Here is an 18,381-nt window from a genome sequence, read left to right as displayed (position 1 = left end):
TATACAATTAAAAACAGGTCTTGTAGTAGTGAAGGGACAGCTCGAAAGGGAGTTACCTAGCAAAGCAATAAATCAGAACAGAGTGGTATTAAAAAGTCCTGAGGTCAATGTTGAACATTGTGCTTCTGGTAGCGGGATAAGCAGAAAAGGGATTAGACAGGACTACTGAGTAGAATGAATGGAAGTATGAGTGATATAGTACTAGGCATGAAATACTCAAATGCATTACATAATATATTCAGGTTAATTTGAATAAACAATATATGAAAATAAAAGCTTATGTACTGTTATTGGAGATAATAGTAACGAATATGCTTGAGAGATATTTGCACGCTTACTACCTCCACTGCATATTCATTAAGGGTATCCTGAAATCTGATCTGTTGGTAGCTCCCAAGGACTGGGAGTGAAGACCAAGGTACAGGGGGTAGGGAGGGTTAAAAGAAGGGGATAAAAAAAACAATGAAATTGTGTTTTTTACCTGCTTCAGTTTAATACTTACTTGCATGTGCTTTACATATAAATCCATTTTTTCCCCTGCACTGGGACAACTGCCACAATCCATCAGGAATTCTCAGAGCAGCACAAATGTCATCTGTCCAATCACGTAATTTAGGCTGCTTTACTCCCCAGTTTGAATAATTAATGGAAGAACCATCAAACCATGCTATCACATTATCTAAGGGGAAAAAATTCAATTGCGTCTTTTAAGTAAGAACTAGATTTCCTTGTGCAGAGATATTAAGGAAAATTAATTTAAACCAGTAGGAAGTGTAACACATTTTAGTTTGCCTTTCTTCGACCACCCATGTACTTATGCCAAAATTGCTTTCCTTTCCACAGCCTTCCCCCAAAGAACTCACCAACTCTGAAAAGTCCTAAGATACTCTGTTAGAAATACTTAACTGGTACAATACGGGCAGGGTACACCTTTCTCTGTGGAATAAAGGGTAACATGTGGGAAAGAACTATGAGCTGGCGTGGCAGAACTCCTGATAGCCCTCAATGGTAGAATGTTGGACCTCTCTGTTTCACTTTCCACTTTCTGCTTTTTGGTTTATCATGGAAGCGGCGAGGAGAAAGGGTGGTCCTACAGGTACCCTGCCCGTATCCAGAGACATATCCATGTTCATATATGCGTGCACATATGCATGTACATATATTATAACATGCTATATATTACAGTTTATATACAGTTTAGTGTTTGCTCTGAGAGTTAAAGCAATGTCATTCGTTTAGATTTTGGTTTTGTTGATGGGTTCTGAATGGGGAGGGGAAGGATGGGGGGAGTAGTTTCTTTTGAAAGGGGTTTGTAGCACTGTGTGTTCTTGGGGGGAGGCTGAGGGAGGGATCTAGTTTGGCTGTTTGCAGTGAGGGGAGAGGGTGGGGGCGTGAGGGAAGGAGGGGATTTAGGCATATGAGTGGGGGATGTGTCTTTTCATGAGTGTCTGTGTGGGGAGGGAAGGTGGTGGGGCTGGGGGGGAAGATGCAATGCAGGGAGGTACTGGGCTGGGGTGATTCTCCTGGAGACTTGGGGATTCCTTTGGGGTACACCATACAGGACTTGCAAGGCTCTTTGGAGCAGGAGGAGACTGGGGCAGTGGAGCTGGGACGCCGCCTCGGAATTCCCACTCTTTCCAATAGATGGGCATGCATGATGATGGGTCTTTCTTTACCGTGAGTAACTTAAGATTTGGATCATTGAATGTGTATGGGATTCATTCCCCTATAAAGCGCACAGTTTTGGAGGCCGTATCTTGCTAAGGATGTAAAAAGAATTGAAGCGGTGCAAAGAAAAGCTACAAAAATGGTATGGGATTTGTGTTACAAGACGTATGAGGAGAGACTTGCTGACCTGAACATGCGTACCCTGGAGGAAAGGAGAAACAGGGGTGATATGATACAGACGTTCAAATATTTGAAAGGTATTAATCCGCAAACGAACCTTTTCCGTAGATGGGAAGGTGGTAGAACTAGAGGACATGAAATGAGATTGATGGGGGGCAGACTCAAGAAAAATGTCAGGAAGTGTTTTTTCACGGAGAGAGTGGTGGAGTAGTGGATACTTGGAATGCCCTCCTGCGGGAGGTGGTGGAGATGAAAACAGTAACGGAATTCAAAAATGTGTGGGGTAAACATAAAGGAATCCTGTTCAGAAGTAATGGATCCTCAGAAGCTTAGCGGAGATTGGGTGGCAGAGCCGGTGGTGGGAGGCGGGGCTAGTGGTTGGGAGGTGGGGCTAGTGCTGGGCAGACTTCTACGGTCTGTGCCCTGAAAATGGCAGATACAAATCAAAATCAGGTATATACATAAAGTAGCACATATGAGTTTATCTTGTTGGGCAGACTGGATGGACCGTACAAGTCTTTCTTTGCCGTCATCTACTATGTTACTAAGTTATTATCCTGCTTATTTTCGAAGGAGAAGGGCGCCCATCTTCTGACACAAATCAGGAGATGGGCGTCCTTCTCCTAAGGTCGCCCAAATCGGCATAATCGAAAGCCGATTTTGGGCATCCTCAACTGCTTTCCGTCACGGGGATGACCAAAGTTCAAGGGGGGCGTGTCAGCAGTGTACCGAAGGCGGGACGGGGGAGTGATTAACAGATGGGCGTCCTCGGCCGATAATGGAAAAAAGAAGGGCGTCCCTCACGAGCATTTGACCGACTTTACTTGGTCCATTTTTTTTCACGACCAAACATCAAAAAGGTGCCTGAACTGACCAGATGACCACTGGAGGGAATCGGGGATGACCTCCCCTGACTTCCCCAGTGGTCACTAACCTCCTCCAACCCCGAAAAAAACAACTTCAAAAGCTTTTATCTTTTTTTTTTTTTTTTTAAGAGTATGTCCTTTGCTATGCCTCCGTCCCTGTGACGGCAGTTGAGGATGTCCAAAATGTGGATGTTTCTGTGAGAAGGACATCCATGCCTTTGACACCCTCTTTGTTTGTTTATTTGTTTGGATTTTGGATCAGAAGTAGCAGCAGTGGGATTTGAACCAGCCACCACTGGATTACAAGACCAGTGCTCTAACCACTAGGCCACTCCTCCAATCCACTCCACTCCCTTGAAATTTGGCCATCCCTGTGGGGGGGGGGGGGGCAGTATGTAGGTCCCTGGGGGGGGGGGGGAGGTATGTGTGTGTCAGCGGAGGCATAACAAAGGCGTGGACGTCCTTCTTTCAAACATTTTGGACATCCTCAACTGCCCCCCACAGGGACAGCCAAATTTCAAGGGACAGTGGAAGAGTGGCCTAGTGGTTAGAGCACTGGTCTTGTAATCTAGAGGTGGCCAGTTCAAATCCTATTGCTGCTGCTACTTGTGATCCAAAATCCAAATAAATAAAGAGGGTGTCAGAGGCAAAGCAAAGGCATGGACATCCTTCTCACAGAAACATCCACATTTTGGACGTCCTCAATGAAATCGTGTGCAAATGAGCTAACAGCAAGCAGCTCATTTGCATGCAATTTCCTTCATGCATGCCCTTTCCTTTCCTGATCAGTAAGGGAAGGGCTTTTTCCATTCAGTTAGTGGGACCAGTGCACTACGAATGCTGCCTCCTCCCACGACCAAATGGCTTGGATTTGGTCGTTTCTGAGATGGGCGTCCTCGGTTTCCATTATCGCCAAAAAACGGGGATGACCATCTCTAGGTCGACCTAAATTTCATGATTTGGGCGTCCCCGACCGTATTATCGAAACGAAAGATGGACGTCCATCTTGTTTCGATAATACAGGTTGCCCCACCCCTTTACAGGGTCATCCTTAGAGATGGGCGCCCCCCGTTCGATTATCTCCCTCTATGTTACTTCCAGAGTTCGATGTCTACCCAAGGACCTACCTTCACACCAAATGTTGTAAATCTTTGTCTAGCTGTTTCCAAGTTATAAAGAAGGAAACACAAAACAAAAAAGCCACATCATACACCACTTTATTCTGTGCTTGTGTTTTGTTAATTGTATTATACCTTACCTTAACGTGTTTCTCAATTAAGTTACTATCATAGTATAATTCACTGATAATGCTAATGTATATGTATTTTAGCAAGTTATATTTAATTTAATAACAATTGTAATATTTTTACCTTTTGTGTTTCACAGAACTTATACATTTTTCTTTTTTTCCCCTTTTTGAAATTGTAAACTGCCTTAGATGTATCTAATGACTATGTGGTATATCAAATAGAATTGATGATGATGATGATAGGATCTAATAAGCTTCCATTCATATGAACTGAGCTCAAAAAGAACCATGTTTTCTTTATCCATGAATTTTTATGGGCATATATGGTCCCTGAAATACATAATGGTGTTCTGTAGAAGTAACATGACAAGTAATGCCATTCGGGGCACACAACCACGTTATACAGTAGAAGGAAATTGCAATTCAGAATCAAATGGGGACAGACTGAAAGATTCACCAATCAATCGTCATGATCCAGAGGTGAGGCTCAGTAAATCTCAAACAAGCAATAAACAATTGTGGCTTTATTAGGTCTTTGTAACACTGCAAAGCTAAAATGCGAACTCCCCTGTGGCCATATCTAAGGGAAGCACAATCCTTCTTCCCCGAAAGAAAATGATGTCTCGTGCATTGGTGCTTTTTCAAGAGGCTTTGTACATTTAAATACCAGTCCCATAACAGGAGTAGGTCTTTAAGCATTCCACATAGTACATAATTTTTATTTATTTATGTCACATTTGTACCCTGTGCTTTCCCACTCATGGCAGGCTCAATATGGCTTACATGAGGCAATGGAGGGTTAAGTGACTTGCCCAGTGTCACAAGGAGCTGCCTGTGCATGAAGTGGGAATTGAACTCAGCTCCTCAGGACCAAAGTCCACCACCCTAACTACTAGGCCACTCCTCTACTCCATAACTTCCTCTTACTTGAGATGAACATTTACCATTAAATATTAATACCTCAAAGTAAGACACCTATTGTGATTAGATCAAGGGTTCTCAACCCAGTCCTCGGGACACACCTAGCCCAGTCAGGCTTTCAGGATACCCAAAATGAATATGCATGAGATAGATTTGGATGCCCTACCTCTATAGTATGCAAATTTATCTCATGCACAACTGTGGAATGGCCTCCCAAAAGCTGTAAAAACAATCCACGACCATCTAAACTTCAGAAAATCACTGAAAACCAATCTCTTCAAAAAGGCTTACCCCACCGATCCAACATAACTCCCAACATCCAGCAACACAGCACAACCAATGATTGTAATGGACAATATACAATCTTCATCCCCTTTCGACCTTCAAGGTGCCTGACACACACCTACCTCATTCGACCACTATACAACCTATATTTGTTATCTACTGACTGGTGAACGCCTTTACGGTATTATGTAAGCCACATTGAGCCTGCAAATAGGTGGGAAAATGTGGGGTACAAATCTAACAAATAAATAAAAATGAAATTAATGTGATACTTTAGAGATGATTTCAGACAGGAATAAAATGTATGGAACTTATTTTCTTTCCTTATGATGCCCACACTCTAGATACTATTTTAATGCCATGTCTTCCTTTAAGTCAATTTTCACACTTTTAAATAGAAACTATAATCATAATTAAGACAACTTGGGAAGGAGTCCTCCTTTGATATAGCCTGGGCATGACTTCTGAGGCAGGTTGCTTGTGGTGTGATGCTGCTATTGTAAAACGATCTTGCAAAGTCATTAATTTTATGCCTGTGTCTGACATGCTTTGCTTCTCTCCCTGGTTAATTTAATGCCCAAAGGTGTCATGTTTCTTGCAATGGGGAGGTCAATTCTCAAAGCCATATATGTGGGTAAATAGTAATTTCTGCAGGTTAATTGGTGCCTGAAGACTGCCCTCTTTCGATGCAGCTAGAAGTGTGCATGTTTTCATTCAGGGATACTTGGAGATGTTTACAGGAGCGTTTTAGGATGGAGAGAAAAACTCACTTGGTGGTAATCTTATACAAGATATTTTGTGTAAACCCTGTATTCACGTAAAAGGCCTTTCATAAAATAACCTCATGTAGAAAAGTGCATATGGTGACATAACTACATGTATTTTTGTGCAACCTGGGTATAGGTGCATTCAGGACTATAGTTTTGGCAGAGCACAGAGAGAGTCATGGTTATAAAAGGTATTTATTTCAACTGCATACATTTACACCAGTTTCTGAACAGGTGTAAATGTAGCAGCCACATTTCAGCTCTGATCTTGTCAGGGAACTCAGACTCCACTATCACACTGCCTTGGTATGGATAGCTGGTTTCACTGCGACCCATGCGGCCAAGCTCTCTCTCTCTAGGCTGTAGAGACAGAGGCCTTGGGTAGGCCTGTGTGTCTTTATAGAATAGCCTCAAAATATTTATCTATTAGGACCTATTTACCTCCTTTTTTTGAAGAAATTCACCAAAGGTGTACAGCATGGGCACCTCCTTGGCCTCAAAACTTAGGCCACCCATGATAAAATTATTCTCCATCACTTCTGGTGGAGCCGGCAGGTTAAGATGGCCATGACTCTCTGAGCCTTGCATCGGCTCCCCCCTCTGTCACCCCCTTCCCCAGATGGGCTAACTTGCCCCTTTCTACCAGCACAGCACACCAATGTAATATTAAAAGGGCTGCAGCTCAACCAGGGCTTAATTTAGAACATAAGAACAGCCATACTGAGTCAGACCAATGGTCCATCTAGCCCAGTATCCTGCTTCCAACATTGGCTACCGGGTCACAGATACATGGCACAAACCCAAATAGTAGCAACATTCCATGCTACCAATCCCAGGGCAAGTAGTGGCATCCCCCATGTCCATCTCAATAACAGACTAATAACTTTTCCTACAGGAACTTGTCCAAATCGTTTTTAAACCCAGATGTAGTGTTACCACATCCTCTGGCAGCGGAACGAGGTGGAATGGCATTCTGGCACTTTTTGAGACTTAATTGCTTTAATATTTCCAGCACACCGGACTCCCTAGTCTCTTACTCTCTCTCTCTCTCTCCCCTGCAGGGGCGTAGCCAGACTTCAACGGTAGGGGGGTCCAGAGCCGAGGTGAGGGGGCACATTTTAGCCCCCCCCCCCCCGCCGCCATTGCCAACACCCCCCCCGCCATTGCTGACACATCCAACAACTTTGACCCCCCCCCCCTGCCGATGACCCTCTCGACCCCCCCCTGCCCACCATCGCCTATCTTTGGTGGCGGGGGACCCCAACCCCCACCAGCCCAAGTCTTCTTCCTTCATTTGGTTTCTCAGTCTGACGTCCTGCACGTCAGACTCACAGAAACAGAACAAAGCCCTGCAAGGCTTTGTTCTGTTTCTGTGAGTCTGACGTCCTGCACGTTGTACGTGCAGGACGTCAGACTGAGAAACCAAATGAAGGAAGAAGACTTCGGCTGGCGGGGGTTGGGGTCCCCCACCAGCAAAGGTAGCAGGCGGCGGGTTGGTGGCGGGAGGGGGGGTTGAGAGGGTCGCCGGCAAGGGGTCCAGGCCCAGGCCCCCATAGTAGCTACGCCCCTGCTCCCCTGCCTCCCATTCACTATTACTCCTTTTCATTCTATCCTCTCCCCTGCACTGCCCTCTTGTAATACCTTTTCTTTCCCTCCTTCCCTCCCAGTCTCACTATGCCGGGCCCGCAGTAATAAACAGCAAAGACACACGGGATTGGGTCTCTGAATGCTGCTGCTGCTTCCTTTGCCAGCCATGCCTCCTCTGAAAGAGGAAGTTATATCAAAGGAGGTGCAGTTGGCAGAGGAAGCGCCAGTGATGCACAGAGAGCCGGTCCCATGAATCTGTTTACTACTTCAGGCCTGGTAGAGTGACAGAGGTAGGGAAGGAGAGAAAAAAAAGGTACTGCATGAGGGTGGTGCAGGCAAGGTAGTTGAGAGAAATGGGGCAACAGCAGATAAGAGGCAAGAGAGAGATAGAAGCAATGCTAGTAGCAGAGGGAGAGGAGGGAGCAAAAAGCAAAGCTGGAGGTGGGGGATGAGACAACCAGGAACAAAGCTGGGGGGGATGAATAAGACGACCAGAAACAAAGCTGTGAGGGGGGGGGGGATGAATGAGACAACCAGAGGCAAAGCTGGGTGGGGGGAAGATGAGAAGCAGAGGCAAAGCTGGATATGAGGGGGGGGGGGGGTGAGAACCAAAGGCAATGCTGGATGGGGGAGGGGAGGGAAATGGGGCAATGATGGATGGGGGGGGGGGGAGACAGAAAGGCAGGCAATGCTGTGGTTCAGAGGGGAGAGGCAGGGGCAATGTTGCATAGAAAGGGAAGAGAAAGGGGCCGGGGCAGTGCTGAATGGTGAGGGCAAAGAGAGAGGGACAGGGCAATACTACATGCCAAGGGGAAAGAGAGAAGTCAATGCTGGATGGTGGGGGAGGAAAGCAATACTTTAGGGGTGGAGGCGAGAGACAGGGACAATGTTGTATAGGAAGGGGGAAAAAGAAAGACAGGGGCAATGCAGAATGGGGGAAACTAGAGAGGCAGGGACAGTGCTGAATGGTGAGGGCAAAGAGAGAGGGACAGGGCAATACTATATGTCAAGGGAAGAGGGACAGGCAAGTCTGCATGGGGGGGGGGAGGGGTGTGGATGAAAGAAAGACAGGGAAATGCTGGATAGGGAGACAGAGGGACTTAGTCAATACTGGATGGAGGAAGAGACAGAGATTGAACAATCCTGAAGGGTGAGGAGAAAGGGGATGGATTTTGATATACCACCTTTCTGTGGGTACAATCAAAGCAGAAGATTTCAGCAAATTATCTACAATGACACCCGGATCTTTTTCTTGAGCGCTGACCCCCAAGGTGGACCCTTGCATCAGGTAACTATGATTCAGATTATGTGTATCACCTTGCATTTGTCCACATTAAATTTCATCTGCCATTTGGCTGCCCAGTCTTCCAATTTCATAAGGTCTTCCTGCAATATTTCACAGTCTACATGTGTTTTAACAGCCTTGAATAGTTTTGTATACTCTGCTTCCATTACCTGGGGCAATGGAAGGTTCAGTGACTTGCCCAGAATGACAAGAAGCTGCAATGAGAACTGAACTCTGTTCTCCTGGTTCTTAAGCCACTGTAGTAACCATTAGGCTATTTCTCCAGACAGACATGGTCAGTGCTGCAAGTCAGGAGTAGAGACAGAAAGACAGGGACCGTGCTGGATAGCTATGGTGGGAAGAGCGACAGAGAGGAGATTCTTGATGGTGGAGAGACACACACAGGGAGATACTGGATGGAGGGAGGGAGAGAAAGAGGAGAGATGCTGCATGGCAGATGGAAGACTGTTTCATAGTGCTAGAACTTGTGGTGGAACACCAACCAATGTTATTGTGTAAAACATACACCCCTAACACTTATAGTAAAAAACATTTTCACCGCAGTAATCAAACTCATGCAATCCTTTCTCTTCCTAAAATTATAGTTGGGAATTTCAACAGGGTTGCAGACCCCTCCCTGGATAAGACAAATAAGCTCCAGAATGAACAAATTGATTATTCCAAAGGGATCCCCTTATTGTGTGACGTCTTTGATGCACTGGATGTATGAAGAATGCTGCATCCAACGGAGCGGGACTTTACACACCTCTTGAAGGCACACTTCACTCGCTCTACAATATATATTGCTGATGAGAGAATCCTTTTCTAGGGTGGAAGAAGTGGAGATAGGCTTCACAGAATTCTCCAATCACGCACTATTATGGCTTCAGCTTGAGTGGGGTAACCATCTGAAGGAAAGGCCGTTATGGAGATTTCCCCCCAAACTGTTTCATGGTAACAAGTTTAGTGAATATATATTGAAGAAGTGGAATTATTATAAAATACACAACCACGCACACAAGGGAGAACCAGTTTTATACTAGGAACTGGCTAAAGCTGTCTTACAACGGAGATCATAGTTTATCCTTGGCCACCTTTAAATCTAGACTGAAAGCCCACCTCTTTAACATTGCTTTTGACTCGTAACCACTTGTAACCACTCGCTTCCACCTACTCTCCTCTCTTCCTTCCCGTTCACATTAATTGATTTGATTTGCTTACTTTATTTATTTATTTATTTATTTTTGTCTATTAGATTGTAAGCTCTTTGAGCAGGGACTGTCTTTCTTCTATGTTTGTGCAGCGCTGCGTACGCCTTGTAGCGCTATAGAAATGCTAAATAGTAGTAGTAATTTATTTATTTACAGAGGCTTGATATACCACCTTGTGCCAAAAAAGGCTTCAAAGCGGTTTACAATAGAAATCAATATGCATTCAAAGATAGAAAGATAAAAGCATCAGGAGTGAGAAGGGTAGGCTAGCAGAAAGAGGTGAGTTTTTAAAGAAGTTTTGAATTTAGCATAAAAGGGTTCTGAGCGTAGGTTGGTAGGTAAAGCAATCCACAGGCTAGGTCCAATACAACTAAAAGCTGTAGCAAAGGTGGTATCTAGTCTAATAAGAGAGAGAGAGAGAGAGGAGCAAGTTAGCATTTGATGAAGAGACTGAGCATGTAGGTGCGTATGGAACAATAAGATGAGAGAGGTAGTTTGGAGCAGTTGATGAGAGAGACTTAACAACTAAAATCAGAACTTCGTATAGTAAAGTTTCTTCTTCAGTGATTTCGGAAAAGGAAGAAAAGGAGGCAGGGGTAAGAGGGTTGAGAGAGTGGACTAAGGGAAGAAGGGGTGGAGGAGAGCTGGTTGCGAATTCAAGTTTAATCTTGTGAACCATATCGTGAAAGTAATCAGCCAAAGTCTGGGAAGAAAGTGAAGGGGGAGTTGGAGGAGAAGGCACTTTGAGGGGAGAGTTTAGCATGGCAAAGAGACGTCGAAGGTTCGAACCAATAGAGTTAGTCAATTGGATATAATAATCCTGTTTGGCAGGTTGGAGAGCAGATTGGAAGGAGGTCAGCAAGAATTTGAAGTGTATGAAGTCAGCATGGGCACGAGATTTGAGCCAAAGGCATTCAGCAGACCGGGCACAAGAGCGTAGGTAGCGGATAGTAGGGGTCAGCCAAGGCTGGGGTTTGGTATGTTTTACAGGACGAGACACGGGAGGTGCGTGAGTGTCCAGAGTAGATGACAGAATAGTATTATAGGAAGAGACAGCCTTATTGACGGATTTAGCACTAACCACCAGGCTACTCCTCCACTCCAAGTCCCGCTTTTGCTATGCCTTCGATACGCCCCCTTGAACTTTGGCTGTCCTTCCGACGGAGTGCAGTTGGGGACGTCCTAAATCGGGTTTCGATTATACCGATTTGGACGTCCCTGGGAAGGACGTCCATCTTCCAATTTGGGCTCATTTTCAAAAGAGAAAAATGTTTAAAAAGTGCTATTAAACAGCTTAAGCTGGCGAAGGCACAGAGTTTTATAACATTCTTCAATATCCTCATCCCGCCATTTATTTGTATGTGCGAGGATATAAGAGATTCTCAGGTAATGGGTCTGACCCTCAACCACGTTTATAACACTGTGCTGCCAAAGCCGGGGAAAGATCTTGAACTGGTGGGCTCTTACTGCCCTATTTCACTAATAAACCAAGACTTATTTTTGTCTGGGGTACTGGCGGCGTGGCTGAGGGTTTTCCTTCCCCAACTTGTACATCACGATCAAGTGGGATTTGTACCGGGCAGATTTGCGTCAGCTAATATCTTAAAAGTATGTAGGATACTGCGGGAGAGGCTAGGGTGTCAAGGGGATGCGATTCTAGTCAGTCTGGACGAGGAAAAGGCGTTCGACAAGATATTATGGGAATACTTGTTTTGGGTTCTGGAGTGATTTGGCATCTCAGGAGCCTTCCTAGAATGGGTACAGGTGCTATACAGTAATCCCACAGCTCAACTTCTCAACAATGATGCTCTTACTGAACCGATCTCACTGGGCCTTGGTACAAGGTAGGGATGCCCACTACGAATGCTGGCTCCTCCCACGACCAAAGGGCTTGCATTTGGTCGTTTCTGAGATGGGCATCCTTAGTTTCCATTATCACCGAAAATCAGAAATGACCAAGTCTAAGGACGACCATCTCTAGGGATGACCTAAATGTTAAGATTTGGGCGTCCCTGACCGTATTATCGAAACAAAAGATGGATGCCCATCTTGTTTTGATAATACGGGTTTCCCCGCCACTTCGCCGGGACGTCCTGCGAGGACATCCTCAGGAAAACTTGAGCGCCCCTTTCGATTATGCCCCTCCATGTGTCAGAGGTGGCCTGGGTTCTTATTACCACTCTGACAAGCTTATAGTCCACTTTAAACCCCAGTTGTAACTCCTCAAATTCCCCCTCCCCCTTAAATGTAGGCCAAACAGGAAGATCTGTGTAGTCTATTCGAACTATACCCCTGGAAATGTCTATGCATGATTTTGTACATATAAGTATGTAAATGGCTACAAAGTCTTATAAAAGGCCTTTGTGGAAAACCCTTTATAAGATTACCCCATACAATGAAATTTCATGGAAATACTTTTAAAACAAATAGGAGGAAATATTTTTTTACTCAAAGAATAGTTAAGCTCTGGAACCCATTGTCAGAGAATGTGGTAACAGTGGTTAGCGTATCTGGGTTTAAAAAAAGGTTTGGACAAGTTCCTGGAGGAAAAGTCCATAGTCTGTTATTGAGATGGACATGGGGGAAGCCACTGCTTGCCCTGAGATTGGTAGCATGGAATAGTACTTGTGACCTGGATTAGCCACTGCTGGAAGCAGGATACTGGGCTAGATGGACCATTGGTCTGACTCAGTGTGGCTATTCTTATGTTTTTATGGTGAAATGTATGCGAGTCTCTCTGTAGTTTATGCACATTTGTTATTCGAAAATACAAAAGAACCCATGGGGTATCAGCAGAATTGCTGTTCTGAATACTTACCAACTCTAGACGATATAATTCTCAGCTCTTTCCTGCATCTTATGAGGTAATGCAGAGATAACCATACATAGACCAAGCATACACACGGTTTAAAAGATATAGGCATAGTGGCTTTGTGATGATTTTAGATAACCAGCCACATCCAGTGCAATCTTACTCAAACAAAGATCTAATGCAAAGACAATATCCACTTTAGTCTCCTTCTGCTATGGCAATATACAAGAGAGCCTGAATTCAAGTTTATTTTATGTTGAAGATTGGCCGAAGGACTCAGAACCATGACCTGCTATTCAGGGAACAGGTGCTATATTTTGCCAATTGTGATCCCTTTGATCTAAGACCATGGCTTTAACTTTTTATTTTTTTCAAATGCTAGCTATCTTTTCACTTACTGTCTATATCGAGCATAATGTCTAACCAAATCATTTGGACAGATGAAGCAAAATTGCCAAGTTCTTCTAAAAGAAAAGTATTTTCACTCTCATCTTTAATAGACAGAAGTGTAGATCCTGAAAATGGAAAAAAAAAATAAATCAGGGTTAGTTTTTGTTACTCTATGGCTAAGTAGAATCTTCAGTTTTCAGATATACAAATAGAGAGGGAGGTTAAAGGGATAATTTTATAATAGGGTGCCTATGCGAAATAACCAAAAAATATCTCTTCTCAAAGCAACATAGAGGGGCATAATCGAACATCGCCAGCGAAATAGGTCGCCGGCGATCTATTTTGGCGGCGGCGCAACAGCTGTCCGGAACCGTATTTTCGAAAAAGACGACCAGCCATCTTTTTTCGATAATACGGTTTAGCCCGGCCAAATGCCAGAGTTTGCCGGGTTTGAGATCGCTGGTTTTGTTTTCAGCAATAATGGAAAAAACTGCTGGCCATCTCAAACCTGGCGAAATCCAAGGCATTTGGTCATGGGAGGAGCCAGCATTTGTAGTGCACTGGTCTCCCCGACATGCCAGGACACCAACCAGGCACCCTAGGGGGCACTTCTAAATATGTTAAAAAAAATACACAAATAGCTCCCATGTGCATAGCTCCCTTCCCTTGGGTGCTGAGCCCCCCAAACCCACTGCCCACAACTCTACACCATTACCATAGCCCTTATGGGTGAAGGGGGCACCTACATGTGGGTACAGTGGGTTTTGGAGGGCTCAACACTTAGCACCACAAGTGTAACAGGTAGGGGGGATGGACCTGGGTCTGCCTCCCTGAAGTGCACTGCACCCATTAAAAACTGCTCCAGGGACTTGCATACTGCTGTCAGGGAGCTGGGTATGACATTTGAGGCTGGCATACATGCTGGTAAAAAAAGGTTTTTATTTGTATTTTTTTTTAGTGTGGGAGGGGGTTGGTGACCACTGGGGGACTATGGGGAGGTCATCCCCCATTCCCTCCGATGGTCATCTGGTCAGTTGGGGCACCTTTTTGAGGCTTGGTCATGAAAATAAAAGTACCAAGTAAACCCGGCGAAATACTGATGAACGCCGCTTTTTTTTCCATTATCCGCAAAGGCTGGCCATCTGGTAGCCACGCCCATGCCCCGCCATCGCTACGCCGCCGACACGCCCCCTTGAACTTTCACTGGTGCGGAGATGGGAAAGCAACAATGGTGTAAAAAAAAGCCACTTTCGATTATACCGATTTCGCAGCTTTTGAGAGATCACTGGCCATCTCCCGAATTTTGTCAGAAGATCGCCGGCGATCACTTTCGAAAATAAGCCTGATAGGCACTTACATGCTTCCTAAAAGAGATGCTTACATTGAACCCCAGTGGCGTGCAAATTATCACCTGCAAGTACTCTATTCGTGTACACATGTATTTTTAGGTCACCGAAAAAGTATGTGATATCTTACAGTGCACCCAGTGATGGCCCCAACCATTAGACCAACTGAGGCACTTTCCATGGAGCAGCATCTTCCCCCTTCCCTCCTCAACACTCTTCCTCATGTTTACCTCCTTTTTTTCTTTTCCAAAAGGCGGCAGTGGCAGCGATTCTCACAGGTTGCCCTGCTGCCAGCACCGACCTGTTCTCCATACTGTGGCCTGCATCTTGATGTAACTTCCTGTTTCCTCAGAGGTGGGATGCAGTAGAGCAAAGAAGCCAGTACTGGTGGTAGGACAGCCTATGGTACTTGCTGCCGTTGCCGCATTTTGGAAAAGAAAAAATTAAGGTAAACACAGGGAAGAGGGTTGAGGAGGGAAGCGGGGAGATGCCAGACTGTGGCTGGGTAGGGGTAGCATCTCATCCCTGCCTCAGGCGGCAGATTGCTTTGGACTGCTCCTGGGTGCAGTCCATCTTTTACAAGTGTATACCAAGCACGACTTTAAAACAGCCTTGTTGCATGTACAAGTTGCTTTACAGGGGAACACAATAGAGGAAACTCTAGTCTGCAGCCAACACAAGGCAGTCCAAAGAAGCAGTATACACATCTGGTGTTAAAGTACTTTTATTTAACAATAATATTCTTACACAAGCCTGACGTGAATCATGTTTCGCCCTATCAGTGGGCTATGTCAGGGGCAATCTGGTTCAGCTCCTTATGGGTTGGTCTCCCAAACAGCTGTTATGACCTTTCTGCCACCCCTCCACTCCTTCCTACTTAAAGAGTTGCTTTGGAGGGACCCTGCTACACTCATGTTTTGATGCTCTATTTAGAACACCTTTTCTGTGTTAGTGGCACAATCACTCTGCCCCTGAAGCAGCATACTGAAAGGGCGAAATGTGATTCACATTGGGCTTGTGTAAGAATATTATTGTTGAATTAAAGTGCTTTAACACCAGGCGTGTATTCTGCTTTTTTGGACTGCCAAGCTGCTTTACAGGCAGAAAATACTTTATAAAATCAATCTCTTTGTGTTTTGGGGACAATAAAATAGCAGGGCTTTGATTATTCCTCAATAGATACAGGAGTAAAAATGCATGTGTTGTTAATAAACAATCCTTCTGTAATCCTGCAATCATGGGCCTTAAGTTTAGCCACTAGTTGTCACTGTTGTGCAATGACTGGTACTCCTTTACACCAGACACTATGACCCTTCCTCCACCTAGTCTGGGGAACAGAGTCATGACTGAGGAACTGAATCCAGTTACTTCAAACAGCCCAGGAATTAAACCCATATTTTTAACATTAGCCACTGAACCATGAGGGATAACCTTTTATTTGCATCACCAAACTTCCATTCCACTTCTCAAAATTGCTGCAAACATTTGCTTCTTTTAGTTCTTTCACGAGTTATGGTTAAATGCCATCAGGTGTTTCACAGAGGAGATGATAAAACCTGCTCTGCTAAAGATGAATCATATCATTTTAATTGATAGCTACCATAAATTACATAATGATTCCAGATAGGGTCACTTCAGGCACTTCAAACCTGGAAAACTTAGGTACATAGAAACCTATGTTCCCAGCTCGCATCTCCTGGTACTTCTGGAACAACTGTCAAAAGCAACTGGTGTTGGTATGTATGATGATTGAGGTGTTATCTCTTCTTTTTGTTTCGGGGCACACGAGTGCCATCATGAGTGAATCCTTGTGACTGTCTCAGGGAACTCAGATTCCACTACCACATAGTCTCGGTAGGGATAACTACTACTACTTATAATTTCTACAGCGCTACTAGACATACGCAGCGCTGTACACTTGAACATGAAGAGACAGTCCCTGTTCAACAGATCTTACAATCAAGAGATAAGGGAATATTAAAGTGAGGATGATAAAATAAGGGTTCTGAACAAGTGAATAAGGGTTAGGAGTTAAAAGCAGCATCAAAAAGGTGGGCTTTTAGCTTAGATTTGAAGACGGCCAGAGATGGAGCTTGATGCACCGGCTCAGGAAGTCTATTCCAGGCATACAGTGCAGCAAGGTAAAAGGAACGAAGTCTGGAGTTAGCAGTGGAGGAGAAGGGTGCAGATAAGAGAGATTTACCCAGTGAACCGAGTTCCTGGGGAGGAGTGTAGGGAGAGATGAGAGTGGAGAGGTACTGAGGAGCTGCAGAGTGAATGCACTTATAGGTCAATAAGAGGAGTTTGAACTGTATGCGGAAACGGATAGGAAGCCAGTGAAGTGACTTGAGGAGAGGGCTAATATGAGCATAACGACACTGGCGGAATATTAGTCATGCAGCAGAATTTTGAACAGATTGAAGAGGAGAGAGATGGCTAAGTGGGAGACCTGTGAGAAGCAAGTTGCAATAGTCTGAAGCAAGAGGTGATAAGAGCGTGGCTGAGGGTTCTGGTAGTGTGCTCAGAAAGGAAAAGGCGAATTTTGGTGATATTATAGAGAAAGAAACGACAGGTTTTAGCAGTCTATTGAATATGTGCAGAGAAGGAGAGGAAGGATTCGAAGATGACCCCAAGGTTACGAGCTGAAGAGATAGGAAGGATGAGAGTGTTATCCACAGAAATAGAGAATGGGGGAGGAGGAGAGGTTGGTTTAGGGGGAAAGATAAGAAGCTCAGTTTTGGTCATGTTTAGTTTCAGATGGCGCTGAGACATCCAGGCAGCAATGTCAGACAGGCAGGCTGATACTTTGGCCTGGATTTTGGCTGAGATTTCTGGTGTGGAGAGGTAGATCTGGGAGTCATCAGCATAAAGATGATACTGAAAACCATGGGATGAGATCAGAGTACCAAGGGAAGAAATATAGATGGAGAAAAGAAGAGGTCCCAGGACAGATCCCTGAGGTACACCAACTGACAGTGGGATAGAAGTAGAAGAGGATCAACTAAGTATACACTAAAGGTACGCTGGGAGAGATAAGAAGAAAACCAGGAAAGAACAGAGCCCTGAAATCCAAGTGAGGACAACGTGTCAAGGAATAGGCTGTGATTAACAGTGTCAAAAGCAGCAGATAGATCGAGAAGGATGAGGATAGAATAGAGACCTTTGGATCTGGCCAAGAACAGGTCATTGGAGACTTTAGCAAGTGCTGTTTCAGTTGAATGAAGGGGGCAAAAGCCAGATTGAAGTGGATCAAGAATAGCTTGAGATGAAAGAAAATCAAGGGAACGGCAGTGAACAGCACGTTCAAGTATGTTGGATAGGAAAGGGAGGAGGGAGATGGGACGATAGTTGGAAAGACAGATAGAGTCCAATGAAGGTTTTTTAAGGAGTGGTGTGACTACGGCATGTTTGAAGGCATCAGGAGCAGTCGCAGTGGACAGTGAAAGATTGAGGATATCCTATATAATAATTCTCACCTCCAATGTTCTGACTTGCCTGGGACCGTGGCTCATTCCGAGTTGGTCTGCTAGGCTCCGTAGATCAGGCTGACGTCACCATAGCCATTATGATGGCAACTTCAGAACCCGGGGGAAAAAATAAAAACATGCCTCACAGCTGAACCATGTCCAGAGGAGGGTCGCTGGACATGGGTGGCTGGAGGGGGGGGCAGGGGAGAGAGGAGGGTCGCTGGACATGGGTGGCTGCAGGGGGGGCAGGGGAGAGAGGAGGGTCGCTGGACATGGGTGGCTGCGGGGGGGGGGGGCAGGGGAGAGAGGACGGTCGCTGGACATGGGTGGCTGCAGGGGGGGCAGGG

The 18,381-nt window shown here is 45.0% G+C and overlaps 1 protein-coding gene across 1 annotated transcript in view; it reads right to left on the bottom strand.

Moving 5' to 3' along the window:
* Window positions 1-18,381, bottom strand: part of PLA2R1 (phospholipase A2 receptor 1) — a 220,083-nt gene that overhangs the window by 9,560 nt on the left and 192,142 nt on the right. Inside the window, 2 exon segments of the mRNA XM_030210858.1 lie at window positions 503-679; window positions 13,230-13,346. Of these exon segments, the coding sequence (XP_030066718.1) occupies window positions 503-679; window positions 13,230-13,346 (294 nt within the window).

Source organism: Microcaecilia unicolor, chromosome 7 (assembly GCF_901765095.1).
Source record: "Microcaecilia unicolor chromosome 7, aMicUni1.1, whole genome shotgun sequence".
In the NCBI taxonomy this organism is placed as follows: Eukaryota; Metazoa; Chordata; class Amphibia; order Gymnophiona; family Siphonopidae; genus Microcaecilia; species Microcaecilia unicolor.
The sequence above is the reverse complement of the archived record's forward strand: the minus strand, read 5'-3'. Positions and strand labels throughout refer to the sequence as shown.